Source organism: Dermacentor andersoni, chromosome 4 (genome assembly GCF_023375885.2).
Source record: "Dermacentor andersoni chromosome 4, qqDerAnde1_hic_scaffold, whole genome shotgun sequence".
Taxonomy (NCBI): Eukaryota; Metazoa; Arthropoda; class Arachnida; order Ixodida; family Ixodidae; genus Dermacentor; species Dermacentor andersoni.
This window is the reverse complement of record NC_092817.1, coordinates 48,577,422-48,602,731: the sequence shown is the minus strand read 5'-3', so window position 1 is coordinate 48,602,731 and position 25,310 is coordinate 48,577,422. Positions and strand designations below refer to the sequence as shown.

General features: G+C 44.6%; 1 protein-coding gene and 1 long non-coding RNA gene across 2 annotated transcripts in view; one reads left to right on the top strand and one right to left on the bottom strand.

Annotated features, from left to right (window-relative positions):
- LOC129386190 (uncharacterized) overlaps positions 1-25,310 on the top strand; it is a 245,090-nt gene that overhangs the window by 162,225 nt on the left and 57,555 nt on the right. The window lies entirely within an intron of this gene.
- LOC126536662 (cholecystokinin receptor type A-like) overlaps positions 14,706-25,310 on the bottom strand; it is a 288,019-nt gene continuing 277,414 nt past the window's right edge. The window contains exons 4-6 of the mRNA XM_050183690.2: positions 19,730-19,903; positions 15,667-16,236; positions 14,706-15,090 (exon numbers count right to left, since the gene is read on the bottom strand). Of these exons, the coding sequence (XP_050039647.1) occupies positions 15,059-15,090; positions 15,667-16,236; positions 19,730-19,903 (776 nt within the window). The 3' untranslated portion in view covers positions 14,706-15,058. The remainder of the gene's footprint in view (positions 15,091-15,666; positions 16,237-19,729; positions 19,904-25,310) is intronic.

Genomic DNA, 25,310 nt, shown 5'->3' with positions numbered 1-25,310 from the left:
ACACATTGAGTGTGAAGGAGGTTCAATTAACGAAAAGCTCAACGTGCCTTAATATATTTCTTTTGTTTGCCACCCATCGACAAACAGGCAAAGGCGAGCCTCGTCCGCTTTAACGACGTTCTATAGTGTCTCAGAGGTACCCCAAAAAAGAGCAAGGCTTTAAATGCGAGCAAATTTGCACGAAAAATCGAATAGCCCAAAATGTGCAGCCCCCAAGAAAACGGCTGGTGAGGCGTGCGAAGCTGTGCTTAAGCTGCAGGAAGTGTACTTCAGAACGTCCTAGAGAGGGGCGGGGAAAAAGAAATAGGAAGAAAACCACACAAAACCACGAAAGCAGCGCATGCGAAATATTTTATTCAGCACACGGAAGCGCATACCAAAGCGCAGGAGCCATAGCCATATAAGGCACAACAAAGTGAGGGGGTCATTGTATCAACAAGTGGCACATACAGCTACCAGAGCTCAACAAAAAAGAAAAAGCGGAACTTCGTGCTGCACAATAACACTAAAATCTGACCCACAGGTTCATTTTCTTTCATTTGCTATAAAGACTGGCAAAAACAAAGCAACGGAAATATATGCGGGAAACAAACTACGGTTCTATAGCATATTCGTTATATAACATGCGACGTAGCACCAGTGTGGTATTCAATAAGATCAGTTATTAAGAGGAAATCGGCAAGATTGAATTAATATCGCGAGAGCTGAAGTTGGCTGTCCGGAGGCATGAAACCAGCGCAAAAGAATGAGAGATATGGCTAAAGCAAAGGAAAAGCATGGGAGGGTAAACAGAGAATATCTTCGGCTTTCCTCCCTGTAATGGGAAAAGGGGCGCGAAAGATTAGAGATAAAGAAAGAAAAAAAACGATATATAACTGCATCTGTGGGCGCTGTGACACATTCTATGAAGACCTCAAAGCTTCGTACACGCTGTCAACGTCCCACTAATACATATTCAACGTCACACAGTGCTCAGTCAAAATTTGTCACACAGTTTACCATCTCTCACATAACGCACCAGGGCATTTGTAGCGACTCGCACTGATGTCCGTCTAGGCCAATGTGCAAGAATTTCACATTCTTAGAGTGGACGCTTGTGCAACCGGTCCAGCGGGGCTGAGAGCGCTGCACATCGTCGGTCAAAACGAGGGCGCTCGCAAAGAAGGCGTGCGATTGTTTTGCTGCACCCGAAGAAGTAAGAAAATGGTCTATTGGCTATTTAGGTCATACATGAGTACGCAGTTGAAAATGCCATTCTAAGCCACAGACGGGCTAGAAGGGTGCAGCCGGGTTGTGAGAGACCGGTCGGAACACGAAGCCATACTTCAGAAATCCACACACGTTCCACAGAAAGTGCACACCGGGCCCGGAATTCAAGAAAAGCTCTTATACGAGGTTTCTTGCTAAGGGAAAATTTTAGCCAATCCTGCTACTGGGCATATTATAAGCGAAGGCGGCCTGCCAATGACAAGTAATACTGACGAACAAAAATCTTTTTGAATTCTGCCCCGGGTGAAGAACGAGGAGAAGAAAGTTAACACCAAATCTATCTTCTGGGGAAACCGCATGTATTTCCTTCGTACAGCTTTAGGCTGTACTTTCAACAGCGTGTAACTTTAGTGCGTGTTTGATAGCATCATGCTCGCACTCTCTAGAATTGATTATAAAAGCGCAGACTTCACCCGGAAGGAGTTCTCTCTTTGACGGCTTTGGTAACGCGAAATGTCCAAACGCTGCAGCTGAGCTATTGCTCAACATACAAACCGGACAAGAGTCGGTAATTGTGGCACCGCTGTAAACAAAGCCTCATGCTTGGTTCGGCTGCACGGGTGCAGTGGGTTGCTCTTTCTCTTGAACAGAGAGAGGAGATTGATTAAACTGCGGAGATTGTGAAACAGTGAAAGACTCTGCTTGAAAGTTGGAAACGCAGAGCGACTCCTTGTGCAACCTCAAAGGAATTTTCTCTTTTCGCAGGGAGCCGAATCCACTGAGCTTCTTGTTCGTAGGGGCTATTTGTCATCGGCCGGCCGCGCTTTGTAATAATATATTCAAAATTAGGATTGAATGGAATTTTATTTTACGAACAATTCTAGCCTGAGAAATTTCCGTGAATACGAACTTAAATTTTTATAAGGGATGTGTGTCGTCTCTTGCTGAAATTTTCTAACACTCGGTTGTCTGAATATAATCGATCAAGTGAGAATATGTATATTTCATGAATTCTGAATGAGGAATGACAGGCAAGATTAATAAAATATTAGCACCACATTTCCTCCTGAATTGCGAAGTAGTGTGCCGCTCTTCGAACTGCTTAATTTCGCAATAATAAAGGTGTAAAGCACAGCCACTAAATATTTGAAGACAATTTTTGTGCCTCCCGAGGCAAGCGATATTGCAGCAAGCAGCAAATACAACGCACAGAGCAGAACCCAAGCTTTCTACCATGAAAAGGACATTTGCGATATATTCGGGGAGAACCACGTCTATCTGCTACGCCAAATTAACAAGTTACGTAACTGGAGTTACCGTCGACCGAATTTCTAATATTAGTTTGGGTGTTTGTTTTCTCCATTTAACAGATTTGTTATAATACGTTATCATTTCTGCAGGCATGATTGGACCATAAAGGAATAGCCAGCAGCGGCATTTAGCAGTACTTGCTTATAGTCGCCAATCGCGTTATGTCAGAAAACAGGACTTGCTGGATTGGAGGTAATCCTGCCTTTGCTCTGTTTCGCCGCTGTGTTTACCATTCTTATTAGGGATACAAGACACATGGACACATAGGAATGTGTGCCGTGTAACAGTCTGGCAAATTTAGGACAAGTTAAAGATAGTTCGATCGAGCGGGTAAAATTGCTGGTTTGCCTTCGCAAAGCTGGACCCGCTTGTTGTAGTGCTTGTTGTTGCTGTGGCCTCAGCGCCGGGCACATGCCCACCAGGGGGATGGGACACATTGGAGGTAATGAAACGTGCACGCAACAAAGGACTACAGCAGAAAATATCGAGCAATCAGAAATAAACCTCATGCAACCGAAGCATAACAACATTTTGATAAACTCATTCACTAGAAGGGGAAAAATTTAGAACCATATGGTCGGCACCCTTAGCAGCGTAGTCTTATGAACTTATGCAAAGCAGTTATAAAACATCTGTGGCTTTTATCCAACTGACAGGCCTGACAGGCAACAAAGCGAAATTCGCTTGGTTTTGATAAAGCTAACCCCAGATTACCAGTCGGAAGTACGAAAACCTTGTTGCAGAGGGAGGAGAAGCGGGGTCATGAAGAAAAACAGGAAATGATGAAGTGTTCTTTGTTCCTTACAAAAGAGCAAAATGTAGATTAGAGAAACAAGACTTATGAAGGTAAAAAGTTAGACGCGGAACTGTACAGCGGAAGCTTCTTAGCATCACCTCGCATTCTCACTAGTACCTAGCACCATTATCCTCTTCTTTCTCTTCTAGTGCCGAGAGTATGTTACAAATTTGTCAGCTACATCCGCAACGCCCTGCGCACACAGTGGTTTGAGCTAACCTTGACACAAGGCAGCCGTATTAGGTGCCTCAAGAGACTGGTTCCGTATTGTTGATGTGTTTGAATGGATGATTTAGTAAAGACAGTGGTTGATGTTCGATTGATACTCTTTATTTTGTCAGGGTAATCACGATTGCTTTATGATCATTGATTTATTGATTGACTTATGGTGGTTAGACCGCCACCCTTGTCTAGAATCAAATCAATGCGCGTCCGATGATGCGTGGTAGGTATCATGGTGTCCACACCTTTGAAATCGTTCACTCGGTCCATCCGGTACCTCTGCCGCTGTATTGTGTTGCGAGTCTGGCACCGTTGCTCGTTCGGAGGTGCCAGGGCTCGCGATTGTCGTTTTTGTTGAGCATCGCGGGAATGTTCTGCGTCAGTGGTAGTTTCGCGCCGGCGTAATTGACATTCTCGTTGCTGTTTCCTCCGGCGCTCCTCGTATGCATGTTGTTCTTCGGGTGTACGAACTATACGTGTCCGCCCTATCGATAACGCAGCTGTTGAATGGCTCACACCCCCTTAATCAATGGCTCATACCCCCGTAGACGCGGCCTCCCAATTACGACGACAGAAGTGAATTCTACTCTGGAAGGATGAGCAGCAACGGAGCCAGCTGTGGAAGAAGACGACGACGACGAACGCGCGAGCTGTGGCACTAGCGCATTTGCGCGGTTGGCGCCGATAATTTTTAAGTCCTTTCCACAGGGTTATGTGCCATTGAGCTTAGACCCTTTCTTCACTATCAACAGGATCGGCCCACATGATGATTTTTTTCTGTTGCCGGACCCCAAAAACGAGGGAAGGTTAGTCATATAAAGCTTTCGCTGTAAAAATCTGTCTCCATTCCACACTGTGAAACTGGATGTACAACGAAGCTGTTGCTGATGTTACAGAAGCACAACCGACGTTAGACAACCACCCCCACCCCAAGTGACGCTAGACGAGGTTAGACAAGCACCACCACCACAAGCGATGTTAGACAATGCCAAACTGCTGATGTAATACTTTTATTTCGTTAGAGTTGTGATGATGGCTTTGTGGTCGCTGCCTGTAATACACAACGATGATACACTGAAATCCCTTGTTAGGCTCTTTCTCCTTGAAAAGGCCCCCGTAATCTGCCATTGCGTTCAGACGATTGACGTCAATCCACACGCCACCAACTGTAGGGGCGCTCTTTGTAGTGGCGTCAGCCCATACGCCCCCTCTTCCAGCTGCTGTTTGAGGTCTGTCTGTGTGGCGGCGTCCACTAGGTGGCGGTACTGTTCTTGGATGGTATGAACAAATAGAGGTGTATGCGGTTACAGAAACGTACCTTAGAGACTCGGAAGAGCCGCCAGTCATTGAGAATCTTGTTTGGGAAGGGTGCAACAGAACTAAGTCGGAAAGAAAGGGAGGGGGAGTCGGAATGCTCATCTATCAGGGAGTTGAATGGAAAAGAGTAAATTCAAAATGTCAAGAGCATCTTTGGTTATCAGGTACAATGAGTGGGAAAAAAACTTGGCTGGGCGTTACGCATTTGTGGACCGGAAATAATGTCACAGAGAAGAATAAAGAGTTAGTGGAATGCATAAGCGCTGATAGTAAGGGTTTCGGGAATGATGCGCAAATTATCCTATTAGGTGACATGAATGCCCACATACAGGATTTAGATGGATATACCGACAACAACGGGAAGTCAATGCTAGACCTTTGTGAACAACATAACCTCGTTATCGTGAATAGAGGGCCTAAGTGTGAAGAGCAGATCATGTGGGAAGTGGGAAACCATCAATCAACCATTTATTACTGTCTGATGAGAGAAGGAGTTCATGATAAGTTGAGAAAAATGGTCATTGATGAGGAAGGGTATAGCAGCACAGGGAGGGACCATAAACGCATCACATTGAATATGGGATATGTAGTTGGGATAGAGAACAAGCAGTGCAAAATAGCCAGTCCAAATTTGAACTCTAAACAAATAACAACTTTAGTCACTAGAGTCAAGGAAGAACTTGGCAAATGGCCAAGTAAAGAGTGGGAATATAGTGAGGTTCTAAGTGTGATAACGACAGAAATACGGAAAAAGAAACAGTATGTACGTTTAAAAGGAAACAAGAAACCGAAAAGCCGGTGGAACAGGGAGATACGAGAAGCGATCGCTGAAAGAGAGAAAGCATCCCGAGAGTACAAGCACGCAAAGCAGGCGCTGTTACCGCAAGATGAAGTAGCCAGCAAATGGGAAATATACCGGGAGAAAAAGTATATGGTTCAAATACTGGTGCAAGGAAAGATAAAATGTGAAATGAAACGTTGGTTGTCAGAAATACGCGAGAAAAAGAAGGCCGCACTAACGATATTTTGAAACCACATAAAATTATTGGGCAGGAAGTCAGCAACGATACAACAACATATCCTAGACGAAGATGGAAACAAACTGGAAGGGAAAGCGGCAATAAATTACATCCGAAAAATAACCGCCGAATCTTTCCAAGGCAATGACGAGGTTGTATTTGAAGAAAAAATAGTATGAAGAGAACCAGGTGTTTTTCGAAAAGGAGCTGGTGCTGACAAATTTCATCTGGAAGAAAGCCGAAGAGAACGTTCCTAAGCGCCCAGCCACAGGGCTAGACGAGGCTCCCGTTGGGCAGATTAATGAACTAGGACCTAAAAGTAAGGATGCTCTGGTGAAAACAGGGGAAGAAACATTAAACTATAGAAGAATACCAAACTGTCGGCGACAAATTAGAATGCATTTAATTTGTAAAGCTAAAGGGGAGAAAGATAGAATTCACTCGTATAGACCGTTGACCCTTACATCGGTAATATGCAGGCTAGCAATGCAGGCAATAAAATTAAAGCTGCAAGCATGGACAGAGAATAATGGCATTTTCGGAAAACTTCAGAATGGCTTCAGAATAGGTAGGCGTTTGGATAATAACTTATTTTTTCTTAATCAGGGTATTGAAATATCAAGAGTAGAAAGGAGACCGTTATATGTGGCCTTTTTAGACATTACAGGAGCATATGATAACGTAGACCGCAATATTTTGTGGGATATTCTGGAAGGGGAAGGCTTTGGTGACGACTGTGTACAGCTTTTGATAGAGCTTTACCAAGAAAATACCGTTTGCGTTGAATGGGAAGGGATGAGAAGCGAGAAGAAAGTTGATATCAACAAGGTACTGAGGCAGGGGTGCCCTTTATGCCCACTGCGGTTTATGATGTACATGGTGAGGATGGAGAGGGCGCTAGAAGGAAGTAATATCGGGTTTAATGTCCCATACAAACAGGTGGGTACAGTAGTAGAGCAGCAGCTTCCAGGTTTATTTTATGCGGATGACATTGTGTTGCTAGCTAACAAGCTAAGTGATTTGCAACGTCTGGCTATTATCTGTGGACAGGAAGGCAAGAATTTAGGTGAGAAATTTAATGTTAGAAAATTAGGTGTTATGGTATTCTATGAAAACAGTGAACAGACAGTGGCAATACAGGACCAGGAAATACCTCGGGTAAGAGAATATAAATACCTTGGTATATGGATAAACAAAGGCCATAGATATATGGAAACAGGAAAAAACAATAACAGTAAAGGGGAAGAGAAATGCAGCCATAATGAAGCACAGAGCGCTATGGGGATACAATAGGTACGAGGTCCTCCGAGGTATGTGGAAAGGTGTAATGGTTCCAGGACTTACTTTTGGAAATGTGGTTGTTTGCTTTAAATCAGGGGTACAGTCAGGACTCGATGGGAACCAAAGGTGAGTGGGACGACACGCATTGGGCGCTCACGGGAAGACTACAAATGAAGCTGTGCAGGGTGATATGGGCTGGACTAGTTTTGAAGTGAGGGAAGCTCGCAGTAAAATTGATTATGAAGAATGACTGAGGAATATGGAAGAAAGTAAATGGGTTGGGAGAGAGCTGAGGTACTTATACAGGAAGAACACTGATTCACAGAGGAGGAAAAGAACTAGGAAGCTTACCAGCAAGTATGCGGCCTGTAGGGTGAGCAACACAGCAACAAGGAGCGTCAAGCGGGAAGTCAGAGATGCTGAAATAATCTCTTGGGTGGCGGCAATGGAAAAGAAACCGACCATGAGTAACTACTTAAGAGGAAAAAACAAAATCAGGAAAGAAATAATTTATGATAACTCACAGGGAAGCTCATTAAATTTCGAAGCGAGATCTGGATGCCTTAGAACACGCACCTATAAAGCGAGATATAAGAAGGAAGAAGAAGCATGTGCTTGCTGCTGTAAAGCTAAGGAAACGATGGAGCATGTTTTATTAGAATGTGAAGACGTCTACCCAGCGGTTGATTTAGGCACCACTGGCCTCCTTGAAGCCCTTGGCTTCAGCTAGAGCAGGGGAAAAGTAAACATGTCCACAATAGAGATCAGTAAGAGGCGATTGGAAGAATGGTGGAAGAAAAGTAGGGAAACGATAGAAAACTGAGACATACAAAAGCAAAGTTCGCAATAGGTGGTCAGAAAATTTCGTTGTGGGTATTCATATTGCTTTTTTTTCTTTAGTTCTTTTTTAACCTAGGTAGGACATCAGGCAGTATAATAGCTAGAGCTTGGTGGCGCCACCCACCGCCCCGTTCCAAAGGGGACGCTCATAACATCCATCCATCCATCCAGTGTTTGTCATAATGCCGTTTACGGTCGTAGCCCACGCTGTGTGACTGATGCAACGGGCAGAGCACTCACACGTAATGGACAGATACGCTGCGTGCGTATGTGCATCACACGCGCACGCTCCTGCGCGGAAGTGCAGCATACATCCTCATTCGTCTAGGCCCTCCGCGAAGCGCAACTGTCTTATTGAACTTAACTAATTTTCCAAATTGAATTGCGTCAGGAAATTCGTAACGTGCGAATTAAACACATGCTGAAGACATGGTAGCTTAGGATTGTAATTAGAATATACGAGAAAACATAATTTTGTTACGCGGAAACTGAAAGAGAAAGCCCTTTTTTCAAATGTCGTTTGAGGTCTGAGTGGCCACTGGCGCTACTTGGCGGCGGTAGTGTTTTTGGATGAAGACGAGCCGACGAAAAATCTGGACCAACTGGAGGTTAACAGCTGCGCTGTAACAAAATGCCTAAGGCCATAGGATAGTTAGTAACACCGGATGCTAGCTGATGCTGATTACAGGTCCATTACTGAAGAAAGCGGCCACCCAGTGGTAGTTACGGTCGAAAATTTTCTAGGATTCCTTCCCGTATGTTGAAGCACTGTCTATCAAGCACAGGGTCATCTACTCTCAGGAGGAACACCTTGTCAGCGTTCAGTCCAATATAACTTTCGGCTGCCATCTACATTTAGGTGCTTACTAAGGAAAAGTGAAGCCGAATTCACAAAGTTGTTCGTTTCTGAGAACCGGCGCAGAATGCAAAATGTCTTTCTTTAGTAAGCGCTGTTTGGCATTGGCTGGGCACCTTCGCTAGCTAAGTCGAATATCATGATTAGCTGTAATCTGGTTTTGCGAAGCATTCTAGCCTAAGATATTCTTGTTTTTAGTTATTATGGGTCTTGATCAGCACTGGCTGACATTCCTTGTCAATAAGATGCTCGCTCTCATGATGGACTGGTGCGTGTTCTTATTCGCTAACAGCCCTAACGTTACTTTTCTGGGAGCATGGGCTCCGAGGTGCAGTTGAAATTCAGCACGTACATGAATAGTAGATAGTGGTTTGTAAATTTTGGGAATTTCGACTTTGAATCGAGTATTCCGGGTGAGGAAGACATTCGTTTCGGGAGTTGGGCATTCACTTGCTTCAAATAATTGAATATTGTTGAATATATAGCATGACCTTGAAAAGCCAACAGAGAACTGCAGTGGTATCAATTACACTTCCCGCTAACCGGCAAGCTGAGCACTCGAACCAACTTCACAATGACACTAACTCCATTGAATGAAAGAAGTAAAATTCATTGTTCCCGTATTTACCATCCATGCTTTTTACCCTACTTTATCATATATAAATAAATAAAGAGAATTTGCCATATCAGTTTACATTCGAAGCCTGTCTTTTTTTCGAAATTGGGTGCGATTTGATTCGCAAATATGTTCCGACAACCCTACATTCAGCTAAAGCTCATCCCCCGTCTTGTAGCTGCGGCTGCATTTGTCTGAATACTGCGTCCTGTTGTTTTTAAATTGTACATTGTACTTTGTAGCAATAGCTACGAAACGGGTGGATGTCTGATTTTCCCTTTATTAATTACATATAGCTACTGAAGAAGGTTTGGCCGGCAGGCGTTCATAATGAATTCGGATACCTGTGAGCATTTCAGCATGCTAACGGGGTTTAGTTTCTAAGAATGGACAACCCTTCACCACCGCTTCAACGCAGGCTTGTCTTGCCGTGAAGCGCACTTACTGTTATGAACTGTGCAGAACGCTGCTTTTGAGTCCACGGTAAGGCGAAACAGCACTCGTTGCTAAAGTGCTGTAGATGCGCAGGTGTCAAATTTCAACAATTCGGCGCTCAGTCACCATCTCCGCAATCAGTGCACTGGACATGCGTGCACTGGATGCGACACTTGCCCTCACGACATAATTTCCTTAACCGATAAAATATCGTCACTTGACGACAGCTTCAAATTAATCAATTTCCCCCTTTCTCTTATCGTCACCTCTTGCGCTCCACACAATAGCCCTCATACCGTTCCTACTGTGGAGAAAAGCCCACATTGTATCTTAAGGCTCGCGCCAACTTTGTGAAGTGGCACCTCGAATTGATCTGCTTTTTACAGCGTGATGCGTTTACTTAGACTGGATCAAGCAAGACTGGATCAAGCACAACATCTGCAGGCTTGGAGTGACGCCTGTCACCGGCAAAAGATGCCGAGAGCGAGTGGGGCTATACTAATCCAGGTACAACCAAATTAGGAAGAGCCACTAAGCTTCAACAAAACACTCCCTCACCAGAACAGGAATTGGCCTCCCTGGTGCAGTATTAGGGCACCTCCTCCCACATGGCTCACTCAATTACCCAATGGCCCTCAGGCCCCAGCAGCTGCGGAGTACCTGACCAAGGCGGCAGTCAGACCTGTAACGCAGCGTAGGGTGCTAAGAATATCTGTGTCCGGACAATCCGCCAATAGAAACTGACCCTTACAACGTTTAGCACCCGAACTCTCTCGAGTGAGGCTAGCTTAGCAGGACTCTTTGAGGAACTATCAGACATTGTTTGGCATATCATCGGCCTTAGTGAGAATAGAAGAACTGGTGAGGCTTATACACTGCTGAATAACGAACATGCCCTCTGCTATAGAGGCCTCCTAGATAAGAAGAAATACGGGGTAGGATTCCTAATTTATAAGGACATAGTGGGCAACATTGACGAATTCTACAGCATTAATGACAGGGTAGCTGTAGTCGTAATTAAACTTAACAAGATGTATAGCTTAAAGGTAGTAGAAGCCTATGCTCCAACATCCGGTCACGATGATGAGGAAGTAGATCAGTTTTATGAAGATGTTCAATTAGCGATGAGAAAAGTGCCAACTCAGTATATATATACTGTAGTAAAGGGCGACATGAATACAAGAGTGGGGCAAAAGCAAGATGGTGAACAAGCAATTGGCAACTACCGTGTCGATTCTAGGAACGCTAGAGGAGAGATGCTGGTAGAATTCGCAGAAAGGAATACGTTTCGAATAATGAACACCTTTTCCAGGAAGCGCAGCAACATAAAGTGGACCTGTAAAAGCCCTAATGGTGAAACAAGAAAGGAAATTGACTTCAGACTTTCTGCTGATCCCAGCATAGTGCAGGATGTAGAAGTGATAGGTAGGGTAAAGTGCAGTGATCATAGGTTAATGAGGGCTAGGATTCACCTCAATTTGAAGAGAGAAAAAGCAAATTTGGTCAAGAAGAAACAGGTCACCCCAGAGGGAGTAAGGGTAAAAGCAGACATATTAAGGCTGGTACTTACAAACAAATGTGCAGCCTTACAACAGAGAGATGATGATCACATAGAGCTGATGAATGAAACCGTAACTAGGTTGGCTTCAGAGGCAGCAAATGATGTGGGAGGCAAAGCACCAAGGCAACCAGTAGGCAAGCTCTTCCAAGTAAAAAAGGACCTAATAAAGAAACGACAGAAAATGAAAGCGTCCAACTCAAGAGATAAGATAGAATTCGCGGAACTGTCAAAACTTATTAACAAGGCGAAAATAATTGATATTCGAAAATATAACGTGAGAAAGATTGAAGCAGCCCTAAACAATAGACGCAGCCTGAAATTAGTGAGAAAGAAACTTGGCATAGTACAAACTAAAATATATGCACTAAAAGATAAGCAGGTTAACATCATCAGCAATCTAGAAGATATAGTAAAAGTGGCGGAAGAATTTTGTACTGACCTGTACAGTACCCAAGGAGTAAGGAGTCAGGATACGTCAATTAGAAACAGTAATGAACAGAATACAAAAACTCCTTCTATAACTAGCGATGAGGTCAGAAGGGCCTTGCAAAACATGAAACGAGGAAGAGCGGCAGGAGAAGATGGAATAACAGTCAATTTAATCAAAGATAGAGGAGACATAATGCTTGAAAAACTGACTGCTCTTTCTAGGAAGTGCCTATCGACTGCAAGGGTTCCAGAAAACTGGAAGAATACAAACATTATGCTAATCCACAAAAAGGGAGACATTAAAGAGTTTAAAAATTATAGGCCCATTAGCTTACTCCCAGTATTATATAAAATATTTACCAAAATAATCTCCAATAGAATAGGGGCAACACTGGACTTTAATCAACCAAGGGAACAGGCTGGCTTAAGGGAAGGATACTCCACAATGGATCACATCCATGTCATTAATCAGGTTATCGAGAAATCCGCAGAGTATATTAAGCCTCTCTATATGGCTTTAATAGATTATGAAAATGCATTTGATTCAATAGAGATACCAACAGTCATAGTGGCATTACGTAATAAAGGAGTACAGACCCGCCGTGGTTTCTCAGTGGCTATGGTGTTGGGCTCCTGAGCACGAGGTCGCGGGATCGAATCCCGGCCACGGCGGCCGCATTTCGATGGGGGCGAAATGCGAAAACACCCGTGTGCTTAGATTTAGGCGCACGTTAAAGAACCCCAGGTGGTCGAAATTTCCGGTGTCCTCCACTACGGCGTGCCTCATAATCAGAAAGTGGTTTCGGCACGTAAAACCCCATAATTAAAATTAATTAACATTAATTAAGAAGTACAGAACGCTTACGTAAATACCTTGGAATATATCTACAGAGGTTCTACAGCTACCTTAATTCTACACAAGAAAAGCAGGAAGATACCTATAAAGAAAGGGGTCAGACAGGGACACACAATCTCTCCAATGCTATTCACTGCCTGCTTGGAAGAAGTATTCAAGCTATTAAACTGGGAAGGCTTAGGAGTAAAGATTGACGGCGAATATCTCAGCAACCTCCGATTTGCTGATGACGTTGTTCTATTCAGCAACAATGCAGACGAGTTGACGACCTTATTGACGACCTTAACAGAGAGAGTGTAAGAGTGTGATTGAAGATTAATATGCAGAAGACAAAGATAATTATGAATAATCGGGCAAAGGAACAAGAGTTGACGTTCACTAGTCGGCCTCTAGAGTCTGTGAAGGAGCACGTTTACCCAGGTCAATTAATCACAGGGAGCCCAGATCATAAGAAGGAAATTCACAAAATAATAAAAATGAAATGGATCGCATACGGCAGACATTGCCAGCACCATTATCATTGAAAAGGAAGGTGTACCATCGGTGCATTTTACCATTGCTGACATATGGGGCAGAGACTTAGAGACTGACAAAGAAGCTTGAGAACAAGTTAAGCACCGCGCAAAGAGTGATGGAACGAAGACTGCTAGGCATAGCGTTAAGAGACAGAAAGTGAGCGGTTTGGATCAGAGAGCAAACGGGTATAGGCAATATTCTAATTGACATCAAGAGAAAAAAAATGGAGCTGGACAGGTCATGTAATGCGTAGGTTAGATAACCGTTGAACCATTAGAGTTACAGAAGGGGTACCAAGAGAAGGGAAACGCTGTCGAGGACCACAGAAGATTAGGTGGAGCGATGAAATTACGAAATTCGCGGGCGCTAGTTGGAATCGGTTGGCGCAGGACAGGGGTAATTGGAGATCGCAGGGAGAGGCCTTCGTCATGCAGTGGACATACAACAGGATGATGATGATATTGATGATGATGATGATGAATAAGCAATATTTACAGAACGTGTGCTTCAAAATGGGGCTTTATCGTTTGGCTTGGCTCGTACGTCGGAAACAGTAACTTACCGGTGTGCGGTTTCGACAGGTAAGCATAAATGCTTGTCGAGTAGAGGCCAGGTGAGCGTTGCACTCGGCACATGAAGTGATTTTTTGAGACAAATGATAATACGTTGAGAAATAGAGTTATAGAGCGGCTTTTGAATAAAGCTACGTTCACCGTTTGATTACGTGTCGAGAACATTGATGCATTCCGGTTAAATTTGCCCCAGGCACCAGATTTACTTTCACATCAAAGCTTGACATTACTATGACTAGCCAGATAATGTATCGCGTCCTAATAAAACACTCTAACAAAATTTCTTACATGTCTACAGCTCAGTTTTAATTGCAGTAGGCACCGCAAAATAGCCAGCGCTGAAGGCCATTGCCGAGGTAATGTATTCGGGCAATTCACACGTTCTTTTGTTAGTTGCGTAATTTTCCTGCATAATTTTTCAAAAGTTATAAAGGGATTGTGTTTGTTGTTGCTGTAATCACCAGTTCGGGGGCCTGAGGCTTTGTCAATCGGTCGAAATGACAGCTTTTCCGCACGCCCCTTCGTATGATTACACTGTACTGATGCGAAAATAAACATGACTGGCTTTCTCATTATCATGTAGTGTGGTTGCTTAGATAACCGGCCAAACGCTGCAAGGGCCCGAGAAGCATGACACACATTACACTGCAACGAATACTGCTAAATAAACATATGAGTGGCAGGCTGTGCTTTCACAAAGCTATGAATACATAAGAAAAAAGGAAAATTAAGGCTTTCTCTATAGAACAAAGCCTTTCTAAATTTAAACGTGAGTGTTTATACGACGAAAGAGCGCATTCGCTCAAGAAAAGCTGATTGGGCATTGCCTACATGCTTGTTCTTTCTACATTACGTATGTTCTATTAGGATTCAGCCGCAGATACATTTATTTATCAAGAACTGAGTACACAGTACAACATCTACTGAGCATGGTGAGAATCGAATACATCACCTATCTCACAGAAAAGAGTATATCACAGAATACCATTAGCGATAAGTGCGAGCGAACAGGCCTTATAGCGTGTCCCCCCACCACACAGTGTTGTAGATGAATGCGGATAACACGTTGAGCCACATCACAGCCCACGCTTTACACGACAGAAATTCTGCTGCAAACGCGGGACGAGTTACATATGTCGTTTGTCACTCCAGACCACGTACTGTCATCAGCAAGTTGATGTCTCCTCTCATTGCAAAAGTCCAGGCAAAAGTCGTTGTGCACTCAAACGAAGTCCGCACCACGGCCATTCGGGACTGGAAATAGCAGGGAAAGAGAAAACGAAATGGAGCGTGGTCAGTTACGTCGAAAGATCTCGCTGCCTAAGCTGAAAGAGATATTCATGATGAGGTCCTGCACTAGACTCAATGTATGAGATGTTTTTGGAATGGGAGGACGTAGATAATTCCCTGTATAGCCCACCCCACAATGACTGCCGGTTGGGGAACCTGGATCAAATGTTAATTTAATGGGTATATCCTGGAGTACAAATTAGAGAGAACTTAACAGGAAGGTGGAAACGTATATTTATGAACAATAGTAGAACGAGAGATGTGTTTCGAGCCAACGTTTCAACAAGTGGACATTGCATCGTCATGGCAACAACTGCTCCGACAAACTCCGCTTGTTGAAACGTGTTGGCTCTAGAGACTTTCCCCCTTCAGGCAGTGTTTATACAGTTTGGAGTTCGCGTAGACGCTGCCACGCTGCGGCCAGGAAACCGCCACTATGGCTCCCATGAAGAGAGACGTCGTTCCTCATATCACTCGTACATATGTCCCTCGGGAACCCCGCTCTGTCCCACTCCCTTCCGCCTGCCCGCGGGCACGTACCTTTATTTTTTGTGTCCTGGTAGACGAGCGTGGTGCCGGATGCGTAGGTGGCGCCGCGGACCGACGACTGGCGAGCAAAGCAGGACCCCGCGCCGCCACAGCGTCCCCGTATTCCTCGGCGGCAGCCGACAGCGGTCAGGAAACCCTGGCGGAACTTCTGGTGCATGAAGCAGTAGGTGATGGGGTTCGAGCACGATGAGGCGTAGGCCAGCAGGTGCACGACGCTGACGCCCGCCGAACCGAGCCAGTCGTAGACAGTGTCCGGGTCGTACAAGGACCACGTGTGCACGACATACAGGGGCGTCCAGCAGACGAAGAACTCAACCACGACCACAAACAGCATGCGGATGACGCGCACCATGGACGCCTGCGCTCTCTCGGGGTTGCAGCCGCGGACCAGCAGTGTCTGGCAGCGGACGCCATTGGCTGAGCGACTGAACTTCGAACCTTTGTTGGTGGACGCCGTGGTCATCGCGAAGGAAGCTTCCTCCCGTCCCGTAGGTGTCGCCGAGTCGCTGCAGGCGCTGCTCCCGTTGTCGTTTTCGCGCACGGCCGACTTCATCGGGATGCCTGAGGATGAGAAAGATCAGTGTTGGTGGTTATAAAAATAGATTCCGCACTTTTCTGTTTCAAAGCCAGTTGTCTATAAGAGACGTTGTACAGTGGACCCCGCTTGGGGTTATTTATGCGTATTCGCCCGGCAAGTAAGCATGACGTGGTTCTGAGGCACTTAATAACCACGCGAGTAGTCAGAGTGCGGCATGATTAAGTTGTGCGAAGCTACCGTGAGTCGGTGTGGCTCATCCATGGTCATGGTCGAGTGATGGTGTGAATCGCGATTCGGTCCATGGTGCGAACCTGCCTTTGATGTGCACCGAAATTATGTACACGAGCGTTTCTCTCTTTGTTTTTTTGCGCCACTGCGCATCAAACCTGCGACCTTGCACTCAGCAACAGGATGACGTCACACAGACATTGGGCTACAGGGACGCGCGTAGATTGTTGATTTAAGGGTTACTAGAAAGAATATTCTGACAAGAGTGTTTGTTCATTTTAATAAATCACAAATATAGAACTCGTCAAGGTTAGACGCAACCTACGCGAAGAAATGTGTCCGCCATTATTTGGGTCTTGCTGTGACAACGCCACCCTCATGTTGCTCAGTGTGTGATATGTTTGGCGGACCATGGTGCCACAGTGACGCGAGCCACCTAGAGGGAAAATCCCCTTTTGAATTTAATTAACTGGAAGCGACGTCAGTTGACGATAGGGCACGGTTCCGACGACGATCTAAAAAGACCCTAACTTTTACAATCGTAATTATTTTTTTCTGCTCATGTCACTTGCACCGCCGTTACCAACATCCCTGTTTAATCTGACTCAGGATAACTGCCTCTCCCACACACCAAGGACTACGACTGTCGTCGGTCGCTGAAACCGACAGTGTGCCTGCACATCTCTTAAACTCACCCTTTCATCTAAACCTCTGAATCTATCAACTATATAACTTGCTCACTACGTACTCTGTGTTACCGTGATGCTGCAAATTAACAGGCCGCATTCACAGAATGTCTCTTTCGTGATGCTCTTTCGTGAGGGGCGACCCGCCTTTGCTGCTAATAAATTCACTGCCACCGTTAGCCAACGCTTGTTTTTTTACGAACCGTTCCATCTCGCCAAGTGATTTGTGAATATGTTTACCGGGTCCGGTGCAGTGTACGGAAATTTTTCGCTAGATTTTATTCTTTTCTCATCGATTACCGAACGCGACCGACTGATATCGGCGATAACGTGGGTGGGGCGCCACACTGAACACTGAAAAAGCGAATAAACAAACTACATGAAAATAGAATTGGTCATTTTCCCGGCTTAGGACTCTTGTTCACAAAGCAGTTTGCATAGGCTACGGCGGCTCTTTGCATATTTGGCAGAAGTGAATTTTGTCAAAAGGCTTTTGAGTTTCCGGTTAAAGGGATCTCTAACGCAACCGTTGCAGTTTTACGGCGTCTCAGCGCTTCGCAATCTTTCGTCACCTATACGACACCCGCATGCGCACACGGAGAGTCGTGGAATACGAAATGCACTGTCGGCGACTCTGCTTGAACTGTTGAAAAAGCACGCTCACCGGCTCACTAACACAAAAAAGAAATAATAATAATAATAATAATAATAATAATAATAATAATAATAATAATAATAATAATAATAATAATAATAATAATAATTATTATTATTATTATTATTATTATTATTATTATTATTATTATTATTATTATTATTATTGAAGAAAAGGATCTAGGAGGCACGCTTGTGCATGACAGGTCAGGTAGCCCTGACATCGCATGGGTTGGGATTGAGTGAATGTAGAAATACAAATGGGGGGAGATAAGACGAGGGATCCGAGAGACGAAGTGCGCCGAAGGTGGGTATTGTAGCGTACCCGTTTTATGCGGTATGCGCTAGAGATACGAAAGCACCGCGCAGGCCAAAAAAAGGTTCCCGCAAAAAAAAAAGAAGTAAAAGAACTTGTCCCGCAATCTCTCGTTCTTCGGTCCCATTGTCTCGGTGCATTTCGAAAGCTTTCTATACATGCACCACTGAACAATGCAGGATTCAGACAATTGCATAATTTAAGAGGAAACATCCTATCGGCAAACTTTAGCCGAACGAGAGAGGAGGCAAGTGCACTTCCCCAGTGATTAAACTAATGCGGGAAGCAAAGCAGCGTTGCGTAGAGAGTGGCGTGGCGGCGCCTCCCACCGCGCCTACTACACGGCTCAATGCTCAATGTTGCTACAGCGACGGGGGGAGCGTGGCCCGTAATCGTAAAGATTTTTCCTACGTCAGAACTATTTCAAAGAGCAGATGCCACGCCCTTCGTGATGTTTGACACACTAGGGAAGGCGGCCGGCTAATGTCAAACAGTTGCTACAAACGAACGCCCTAGTGCATTTGGCCTCAAAAACGCCTAGACCGGAGGGATCGAGGTTCGGGTTCATTAAACTTCTCGCACGTGAGAGCGTTTTCTAAGTGTTTGTTGTTGAGGCTCCACCACTCATTTTTCTAGTGGTTGCTGTGGCATTAAGATTATCCTAACGGCTATAGCGAATCATAAGTATAATGTCGTACGCAGGAGAGGTTTTGTGAATACGCCCACCCGCAGCTTCTGTATTTCTCTCGTTCGCTGCCGCGATTAGGCGGCGCATTTTCTTGCGAAGTGAGTTGTGAACAAGCACCCAGGTGTGTTTAAAAAATGTGTCTAGGGTCCGAAGTAACCGTTCCGAAATATTGGCTTTGTAGGAGCCAATATACACAGATAACAGAAGGCCTAGCTGAGCGATGCCATTGCGGCGTCATTACTGGGAGCCGATATTCCTATCACAAACACTAACTACTTTAAAGGAAAGGATGTGACGTTTAGGGCCACCCGCTTCCGGGATTTAAATGTAGTAGCTATAAGTCCACAGGTTAGGCCTTGGAAGCACGTAAGATTCGTTCTAACTGTTCAGATTCTTAGTTTCATATCGTCTAGAATCGACCACTTAGAAGGTGTCGATGTTCCCGTTGTAGAAGTGTAACCTATAAAGATGCATTTTTACCTATAACTACCCCTGAATGCAGTCAGCTCCCAAAAACCAGGTAATGCTGTCACGGACACATCACATTTCGAGAGGTCTTTAATAACATGTATAACTTCGTTTTAATGCGTTATTTAATTTGTGCCTAATTTATTCCTCTGGCTGGTTTGTGTGTTTTATTATCGGTCTCGCGTTTGTACCGCTACGCTTGTTTTTTTTTTTGTATATTTAGTGGCTTTGTCCCATCTGCATTTTTTGTACACATTTGTCGATTGTTTCATTGTAGTATTGTATGCTGTTTGATTCTAATTATCGCTTCGTAATGTGTCCTTGCCCTCTGTACTCTGCAAATCCTGAGGATGGACAAACAAACAAACAAACAAACAAACAAACAAACAAGCAAGCAAGCAGACAAACAGAGAAAGAAACAAACAAACAGCAAGCTTGTGTTGCGAGTCATTTGTCTCTATACATAATGAACCCACCTAGTGCGACCGATCGGTTCTCCAGGCGTATGCCGACGCACAGCGTGCGCGTGATGATGGCGTACACCACTATCATGATGAGCAGAGGCAATACCAGGAGCACCGAGTCCAAGTAGAGGTTGAAGCCCTTCTCTGCTTCGTCGCTGTGCCACAGCTCGCGGCACTTTTGACGCCCTGCGAGGCACCGAGCACGGACGACCACATTTAGGGACATCGTCACAATGCATGGCAGGCGAGACCTCTTTGCTTGCTTCTAATCGCGGAGGTTCCGGCCCCCGTCCCCAAGGCCTGTGTGCCGGGGACGGGGAGTAGGGGCCTCCTTATCCGGCGGTACAATAAAGTTGCTATCATCATCATCAAGCGGGATGAGTTGACCAAATAGGAGCGCACGAGAAAGCGTGGCGAAACAAGCGCAAATTCGCTTGATTTTTATATAACAATTATTATTTGATATACAAGCACGCATATTATATCGACAGAGAGGGCAAAAGGGGAGATCGGTCTGCCAACTGCCACCCAGAGGGACACAACGCCTGCCTACTCTTTAGGAAGGAGGGGATAGAAACAGAATATGGGGAGGAGGGAAGTGAAGATGAAAGAAAAAAGAAGATGGCCGGACACAAAGTCAACCTTTCGAAAAGAAGAAATCACTGAACGTCGTTCCAGCAAGAACGTCCTACTTCAACTTGCTCAGTGGCACAAACCGAGAAGAGCTGATATTCGGGAATTCTAAAAATATGAGCTCAAGTGTTTCACTGCAATTTCTACGAGTCAGGCACAAAACGCTTTGTGCACGCCCTTACTGGTGAAGGCGATCTGCTAAATTAACGCACCCTGACGCGTAACATGTACAAAAGGGACCTTGTGTGGTTGATAAGAGCACGACCATAGATTGTTGTAGCGTCTGATCCCTTGGCGACACGTTGATTTCTCTTTGTTTAACGAAATCAGCGTGCTCGCTCTTACACACCTCGCGAATACTTTCTTGAGATTATGCGTACAGTGTTTATCCGTTGTGGTCTTTATTTCTCACAACCCTATTAAAGTGAACGCTTGCACAAGCGTTAAATGACAATGGTTCGCAGGAAGATAGAAACTTGGAATTGATCCTAAGTGGGTCGATAATGACAAGCAGTGTTGCCATTTTAGCAATTTTTCTCGCGATATTTAGCTACCTTTTAGTGTGTTCAGAGACAATTATTTTTCTATATCGCCACCGGCGTGTATCTTTAGTGATGTCATAGAACGATTGGCAATATTTCAGCGACGCTGAAGTTAAGAAAGTTGCTTCGACATTGACTTTCTAGAATGCGCTTTATAATTTAAAAGCTAAAAATGTCCCTCGAAATTGACTGTACCATGATTGCGCTTTGTGATCATGATGAAAGCAACGGTTTTCTCAACTCTCGGCGGTTATACGATGCGATTAATTGGCAACGTCGCAAACTCATTGTGCTTAAAAAACGCTCTTTTTTCTTAGTTCTTTGCAAAATTATTAGACTCAGTCCTAACACTGCGGATGCTGTAGTTTCATTAGGTACGCATTATTAGTGGACGTTAGAGATCGTAGCACTAAAATAAATTTTCAAAGCTTACTGCAATAAGTTTGGTGGTGAAGTTTAGAACGCAGCAGGTGAATTATAGGACAAACCAACTATAGAAAGGCGAGAAAATGAAAGTGGTTGCGCTTGTTCACGCAACCTAAACACACCATCTACGTTTCTCTCACCTTTCGAACAAATCAATATTGCACGGAACTTTCAGGTGGATCAGGAGGTGCTAACGTAGTGTTTGAGGGTTGTAAAGGTCATGTTGTTGTCACTGTCGTGTTTTCAACATAAACAAAATTGAGTCGCATAATTCAATTCTCCTTTGACGAGCGCCGTAAACGAAACACATTGCAGGCATAACGGGGACCAAGTGCGTTTTGCTGCTGTAGGGAAATCAGGTGACCCATGCTCTTTGGAACTGTGGTGATTTTCTTACCCCAAATGTAAAGTAAACACACGATTTCAGCGGTGATCATTCCTTGTTATTTTGTTTATTTTTAAATACAGTAAAGTAAACGTCATCTGCACCCTGTCGGTAAAATCACATTTTATTCACCTGCTCGGACATTAGCAGAACGCGAAAGGTTTCAGTAGATGTGGTACGACATTTTAGCCTATATTATAGTGATCCGAAACCACCTACATTGTTTGAAACTCTCTCGACAATTTTAGCGACAACTTTAGCGACTTCGAAGAAAAATTTAGTAAACATTTAGCGATTGCATTGTTTTACCCGTTTAGTGACACGACCGAAAGAAAAGGTGGCAACACTGAATGGAAGTCTCAGGTTGCAGCTAACGTTTCGACATTTTGGTCGCTGGCGCAATAAATATGTATTCGTTCATTAATGCAGTTCTTGAAGTGCACCGGCCTTGAGTGACCGTTTGCAGCCCTCCTATTCCTCGTCCCGCGTGTACGATGTGTTCCATGTTTTCCTCTTTCTATTTCCCTCTTTTTTCATACAACCTGTGTAGGGTAGCAAACGCAGGTTCATCTGGTTGAACACTCCTGCCTTGCATCTCCTTGCTTTCACTCTCTCTTGTCCAGGGCGCATGTCAGACAAGTCTCTTTGTTGAAACGTTGAAAAAGCGTTGGAAAGCATTGACAAATGTCGAGAAAGGTTCAAAAGATTTTACGAGGAGACTTGCCCAGACAAGCTTCTTTGTGTAAATGTTACCTCTATCCCGAGGCTCCTCTTGTTGGCTCACTTTTCACCAGTGCAAATCGCCATCTTCTTTGTTTACCGTTTTTATTGTTAGTAGCGTAGTGGGATGCCAAGCATACGTTAAGTGTCAATTAAGCGCGCCAGGTACTTCTTTTAGAACCTGCACAAAGCAAAAATTTTCTGCTCAGGCAAAAGTTTTTTGCACTAGTAAGCCCCACTACATGTCTTTCAAGTTCATACTTCCACGGTGAAACCAGGGCGTTTAGAAAATCGTTCGCTTGCTCGCGACATTCACATCGGGACAAAGCTGTGGCAAGAAATTGCATGACTGTGTCAACACAGCCACAAACGTGAAGTCACTCGCTGAGTGGCTTATGGGATTTCTGCTTTCCTTCGAAAAATAAAGCTAGCTATATAAAGCCTAAAAGAGATCTCGAAACTTCGTGAAACACGCAATTTGGTTGCAACCGACACAAAAGTATAAACCTGGTACTGCAGTGGAGTCGGCGTGCACAACGATCGCCCTAGAACACCAGGAGATATATGTGCTGCCAACGAGGAGGTGAAAGACCGCTATGCGGCCTAGGATCGTCTTGTGTAACCGGATAAGCCCTGCCTGTCAGCTCTGCGCTCTCAGAAACCAATATGAACCGAACAAAGCTGAAGTTCCTCGCGCATTCATTTTCCGACGAGCTGTCGCCGAAGTGGCATGTTGTGGTCGGCAAATGTCTGACAAGCGCTTTGGAAGGAGTGCTCGTTTTAACCGCTAGCATTCTGAATTTCCCTTCTTCCCTTACTTTGACTCTCATATAAATATTTCAGATGTTTCAAAACCTTTGTCGCTATGGAAGAACACGACGCTTATTTGTTTCGAACGTTTTAAACTTATACTGGAAAAGGTCCCCGCTGTACAGAAGAGCGCAAGTACTGTAATAGTTTTATCGTATACAATATCTAACTTTGCAACGACAGATACGACAAGTACTTCACAGTGGCTACTACGGTGTAGCGGAAGCCCTCTACCGCTATCGAAGGCCACGAGTATCACAACCATGAATTGCGTCGTCAAAAAAAAAAAGTTAAATGAAAAGATTGAATGAAACGAAATATTCAGACTATAGTGTTGAACCTGGGACACATAATTGCAAAAGTAGACGCTTTGATGAACTCTGCAACCATGACAGCTTCTTTTCTTTCGTTTTTTTTTTTTGTGGTATTTATTGCAGTGTACGAATGGCTCTTGCAAGGGGCACACAGAGACAAGCGAGGTAATGAGACTCATCTCTGAGAACGAACGCGCACGAAAAGCACCATAGAAGGGCCTCCTCATTCTTGACCTTTGTCTCAACATCATGTTCGTCCTCTCTTTTATCGAACTCGTTTTTTCGCTAAACTTTGTGCAGGGTAGCAAACCGGAAATTTGATTCTGGTTAATAACTCTGCCCTTCCTCTCTCTTTCTCTCTAGCACCATTACGTCCACGATGCACAAGCATCAAAGTAGCACTGTTACACAAAGCAGTGCTAGCATTGCACGCTTCGGTGCACGATTCAGTACTAAAACAGTACCTATGTAACGTAAGGTAAGCGATACAACTGATAATTAGTGAAATAAAGATAATTAGGAAGAGAAAGCAGAAGCTGTTCTTGAAAGGGGGTTACTCACGATATTAGCGTGAATGTTTTCTGAAAGTGATAAATGCGCGAAACATTGCGGGCCTTAGGTTCTGTAATAATAGTAATAGTTGTCGTTGTAACTGCTTTGCAGTTCGCGCGACACTGGAACTCATTTTTTATGTATATTTGACTTACCCTATTGGGCAGCGTAGTTGCGATTTTTTGCAGCCTTGACTAGCTTATTGAATAGCACACCTTTAGCCTCTCTTAGGCCAACGACTATCTTGCCGAGACACGGAGATTTTCGCCGTTGACAAACGTTCGCCAGCGGTCGGCATGGTCGCCCATTTATTTGGCGGACCGTCGCTATTTTGGGGCATTTGTTACTTCGACTGCCTCGTAGGTACCAGCATGTTTGTGAATTCGAGCCACGGAGAAGGCAAACTGTTTACCTGCAAAACAGTTCGTGGTGGTGTCGTAATTGCAATTTCATTCCCCTTCACGTTCGGGATTTTTCTCGCAGCGCTTATGGTAGGCTGCAACGGCACTCGAAACACGCTCAAACTTACATGTGTACCCACTGGGTGTGAGCGAGAACTTCAGCGCTGTCTGCTGTGAACAAACAATGTGTGCTCGACTAGTCTGGACGGCGTAAGGAAGATAATGACGAACCGAGACATATCGTGGACTCTGCGTTTTCTGCTGTGAAAAGAGCTGTTTACGCACTCGTTTCTTAGATTACTCTATGTTTTCGAGCATATCAGTCGAACGCGCGAACGTATTGTTGTACGTGAAATGTGCGTACCACTGCCTTAGCGCCTCTGAACAGTATTAGCTACGGCTTGGAACCGGCATGGCATGGCCCACATATACAGAGAATAGTCGGCTGGGCGCAACGCAAGTCGTTCAAGTAACGCGCATTAAGAGCGTAAGAACCCAAACAAACGGTCATCGCGCTTTGTCGATTTGAACCCCATAATCCTGCAAGTCAGAATAGTAATGTCTCAACTTCAACTCCACACGGCCACCAGAACCGCTAGTTCTAGACTTTGTACGTGAAATAAAGCTAATGGCACCGTATACTGTTAAAGTAGTGACGGTTGTAGAACTAGGGACCAGTTGTAAAAATAAAAAGGAATCCAGACTTACAGAAACCATGATCAAATGCAAAACTATTAGCCTTAACGTCCCAGAACAACACACGGGCTCAGCAGGAAGCGGGGTGGGGGGGGGGGGGGCAGGGGGGGCTGT